General features: G+C 33.3%; 1 protein-coding gene across 50 annotated transcripts in view; it reads right to left on the minus strand.

Annotated features, from left to right (window-relative positions):
• The window catches only part of LOC122255487 (scribble planar cell polarity protein), a 247,701-nt gene that overhangs the window by 31,326 nt on the left and 211,375 nt on the right, over positions 1-5,000 (minus strand). For 41 of the 50 annotated variants that reach the window (XM_086548694.1, XM_086548713.1, XM_086548691.1 and 38 more), the window contains 3 exons: positions 4,619-4,720; positions 2,891-3,211; positions 2,278-2,436 (listed from right to left, as the gene is read on the minus strand). In XM_086548694.1, coding sequence (XP_086404820.1) covers positions 2,278-2,436; positions 2,891-3,211; positions 4,619-4,720 — 582 coding nt within the window. The remainder of the gene's footprint in view (positions 1-2,277; positions 2,437-2,890; positions 3,212-4,618; positions 4,721-5,000) is intronic. The other 9 variants (XM_086548683.1, XM_086548712.1, XM_086548710.1 and 6 more) reach the window with 1 other exon arrangement.

Here is a 5,000-nt window from a genome sequence, read left to right on the forward strand (position 1 = left end):
ATTATTACATCATGCAGTTTATTTAGGGGATAAATAAAGTTGTCTCGGCTTCACCTTTCATGAAATCTCTCACTTCCCAATACTCCAAATAATAATAATGACAATGATAAAAATAATAATGACAATATTAATAATAATAATAATAATAATAATAATAATAATAATAATAATAATAATAATGATAATAATAATAATAATAATAATGAAAATAAAAAATAATAAAAGTAAAAAAATAATAATGGTGATAATGATATCAACAATGATGATGATGATGATATTAATAATAATAATGATCATAATAATAATAATAATAATAATAATAATAATAATAATAATAATAATAATAATAGCAATAATAATAACAAAATAATAAATTGCAAGAATCAATTTTATCCAAGGATCCTCTTTGAGTTCTTCCCCAACTTCTTCATCAATAATAAATTTGTAAAAAAAACAAATGTGTCAAGCTGCATTCCACAAAACAACAAAAAATAAAAATAAAAATTCTTTCTTTGTGTATATATACAAAGTTAACAAATTAGTATTTAAAAAAAATCCAATCCCTGTACTAGAAACAGGTCATTATTAAACACTGACAATGAAACAAACTTAATTTTGAGAATATCCCAATGTGCTTTGGCAATTCAGTCATGGAATATAAGGGTTGCATGAAATTACCTATTCTATAACATAAAATCTGTTAGGAGGCACCAGGAAGACAGACACATTTAAATGCATACACTCACATACTTTTACACACACACACGCGCACGCACGCACGCACGCACGCACGCACGCACGCACGCACGCACGCACGCACACACACACACACACACACACACACACACACACACACACACACACACACACACACACTCTCTCTCTCTCTCTCTCTCTCTCTCTCTCTCTCTCTCTCTCTCTCTCTCTCACAAATTCACAGGCACATTCACACGAACACACACAAGCATTTTAGGATTTTAGAAAGTTATTCCTATAAAATACACACAGACCCAACAGTTATATGAAAATTTTAGGGAAGAGAAACATAGTTCATTGTTTATAAAAACATGCACAAGATCCAGAAATTATAAATGGAGCCAAAGTCCATTTATTTAAAATCTGATCTTGTTGCACAGGTAATGGATTTAAAATCCTCTTGGCACACATGCATGGAGTAGCTATTTACTAGACAGACAAATCTGTTTTTAACAGGTCTTTTACTTATTGTCATTATTGCTTTGTATATATATATATATATATATATATTATATATATATATATATATATATATATATATATATATATATATATATATATATGTTTGTTTTTTCAAGGATAACCTGTTTATTAATCTAGAATCTAGATTAAGTTGTCAGTTTCGAAAGTTGGATCTTAGATCATCTCACATGGTGCAGAAAAAATAAATTTATTTAAACATATCCAAAAAATATTGCTTTACACATTTATATTAATAAATGCAGGTTTAAGATAGGCATACTAACAAGTTTTTCCTTCTAATACTCTTCTTTTTCTTCTTGGTTGGCCTGTCTCAGAAAAAGAAAAATGCAACATAACCTTCTCTGTATGATCATGTTCATTTAGACTCTCCTGGCATGATCTATGATGCCAAAGTGACAAGCTGAAAACCACTTTGTACTGGCTTAGTTTCATTTGCACAGGCCAAGTCTCCAAGTTTCCTGTCTAGCAGAGATGTACCACCTATCACAAACTTATCATCAAAGTTAGTGATTAAGTTGAAGAGAGAAAAATTAGGGACAGGTTAAATAAGGAGATTATGACACTTACCACAGGTGTGTGATACTCATGCATTTTCATTTAAAAGGTCATTGCCCTTCTATACAGATCTTTTAGCATCTGAATGAACTTTCAAAATCAAAATTTTCAGAAATAATTATGAAATACGATTCAAAGAAAGGGCAATGACCTTACAGGTTTATATCAAGTACAAATTCTGGGTAAAAGAAGGGAAAACACTAGCAAATGTCATAGGGGTTCTGGTACATTCCACAGCATCAGAGGCTCAAACACTATGAAAAACATAGGGTTTAAAGATAAAAGTAATGTGGCCTCAACTATGCAGACTGGCTGTAACTTACTGTAAATTTCCTGTAAGTTTCACAATTAACGTTAACAAAAAAATGCTTTTTTTATCTGACAGTTACAGTCTTTCTTATCACATAGCTGAGACCATGCTTGAGCATCATACTAATCACATCAAAAGACATTTTAAAATTCTCATGTAATAATTGTACTCACTGTACTAGTCTGTGGAGCAAGAGTGTGCTTGGCCAAAACCACGGTAGTTTTCTTATCTGCCGAAGTTTTCCGTTCCAGCGGAGATCCTGGCACAACTGCTGAGTTCTGAGACGGTGGGCGAGATGTCAGCTGTTCTGCTGCTCTTACAACCTCCATCACCTAAAGGAGGACAGTTATGTTAAACAGGTTAAGAACCTTATTAATTACAAAAATTTAAACAAACAAAAACAAGGGAATTTTACAAGAATATAGAAATCTATAAAATAAAGACTAAATTTGAAGTATTTAAAGCAAATCCATTTCTCAGATATCTCCTACCGCATAAAATAAATGATAAAAAGAAATTAATTTCTATCAAATTCCTTTATACTTAACTGAACTAGGCATCTGTAAAGAAGATAATTCGATAGCAAAAGCCATTACAGGTTTCACAGAGCCATCTATACTGAGGTAAAAGGATATCCTCTGGAACATTGTAAATGACATGAAATCAAAACCATCAATGTCTTTACTATTATTTGTTCCAAGCCAATACAAGAAATGGAATCAGTCAAAAGAACTAGATAGACAAGAAGAAAAACAAAATACATCTAGAATACAAGGCATAGCATACAATTTCCGGAGTGGATTTTTCCTTGGAGGAGAGGGGGGCAGAGAGGTGCGGGGGGAGTGGCAAGTCATGCCCCACGTCATCCTCTGTGTCAGGGGTGCTCAGCTCTCTCTCGGGATCAGGGGTGGGGACCCTCTCATGCTCATGTGCCGGGTGCGAGGAGCGTGGCAGCGGTTGGGGTGATGGCGATGTTGTTTGGGATTTTAGTGTGAGCTGAGGGGAAGGTGTTTGGTGGGGAGGAGATGGTGACTGGGCAGTTGGTGGTGGTTGTGCTGATGATGCCTCACTGGGAGAGTCTCCATGCAGCGAAGATGCATCAAGGGGCTGTGTAAGGGATACTTCAGGGTAGTACAATAGGGCCAACTATCACCAGGAATGTTAAAATCATATAATCAAACATAATTATATGATCTTAATAATTAACAATCACATCCTTGTGTATTTTGTTGTTTGTGCTTTGCTTGTAATTTTCATCACTTCAAAGAGAAAGAGAAAGAGAGAAGAGCAAGAGAGAAAGAGAAAACAAGAGAACGAAAGAGAAAAAGAGAAAAGAGAAAGAAAAAGGGAAAGAGAAAGGGGAAGAGAAAGAGAAAGAAAAAGAGAAAGAAAAAGAGAAAGAAAAAGAGAAAGAAAAAGAGAAAGAAAGAAAGAGAGAGTGTGAGAGAAGGTGAGAGAAAGTGAGAGAAAAAGTGAGAAAGAAAGGAAGAAAGTGAGAGAGGAAGTGAGAGTGAGAGATGAAAGAGAGTGAGAGAGAAAGAGTGAGTGAGAGAGGAAGAGAGAGTGAAAGAAAGAGTAGGAGAGAAAATGAACGAGAAAGAAAGAATAGGAGAGATAGAGAGAAAGAGAAAGAAAAAGATAGCAAGAGAAAGAGAAATAGAAAAATAGAGAAAAAGAGAAAAAGAGAAAAAGAGAGAAAGCGAAAGAGAGAAAGGAGAGATAGATAGAGAATTAAGAAGAGATTAAATGAGATTATAGGAGAGGAAGAAGACAAAGAAAGGAAATAGCAAAGAAAGCAAGAGAGAGAAAGGAGACAGGTCAATGAGAAGAAGAAAACAGACAAAATAAATGGAGAACAGAAAAAGACACAAACTAGAGGGAGAGTAAAGGAGGCAAGAAGAGTAGGAAAGAGCAAGACAAGCAAAGAAAATTTCACACCCCAGCATTTGTGCTTCTATATTGGGAACAGAAGGTGCATCCAAACAGGCCAACATGCCTTGGTGTCAAAAACATGCATCTGGGTGCAAGCACATTTTGCTATGCAATTATCAAATATTATGTTTTTCTTCAATAACTCAAACAGTTTTATAATAGGTGATACCTGGCCCCATAGCTACTGGTCTCTTAATATTACATGCATTTTCTATTTCGACTCTATTGCAAAATAAAATGCTTGATTCTCAACTATAACAATAATCTAATATGTCTCTATATAATCATCACTGAAAATCTACATACTTAATAATAATCATATTTTAAGATGCAGTTAGTAAGGAGAAAAATAATCTAAAAAAATAAAATCAAACTCTACTCATGGCAATTAATTTTCTGTACCTCAAAGAATTTGATGTCTATAAAGAAAATTTTCTAATTTTGTCAGCCTAATTTGCATCATGCACATTAAAACATAAAGGAAAAAATATATATATCAATAGAAATAACATCAAAATATAAAGCATCCAGAGACACGACCATTATTAGTCTTCAGGAAACGGAAATCAATAGACAAATTACTTGTGTAGAATTTTCGCGTTCCTCTTTGTCCAGGGATGTGACACTCTGGCTCGTGCTGCGAGACTCATGACCTAGACGTCCCTCTGCCTTCATCTGCTGAACCTAACGGGGGTACAGTAATGAAGTAATGAGCCAAAAGAAAAAGAAAATTGAGAACAATAATAATATCAGTTTTTCTTATTACTATTATCAATATCATAATCATTTTCAATATCTTTATCTGCATTATCATTATCATTATTATTATTATTATTATCATTATTACTACTAATATTATTATCATCATCATCATTATCAATATCATTATTATTATCAATATTATCATTATCATAATCATCATTATCATCAGCATTACTATCATCATAACTATCATCATCATCAT

This window comes from Penaeus japonicus, unplaced genomic scaffold (genome assembly GCF_977035675.1).
Source record: "Penaeus japonicus unplaced genomic scaffold, GWHDUDI00000001_assembly GWHDUDI00000021, whole genome shotgun sequence".
Classification (NCBI taxonomy): domain Eukaryota; kingdom Metazoa; phylum Arthropoda; class Malacostraca; order Decapoda; family Penaeidae; genus Penaeus; species Penaeus japonicus.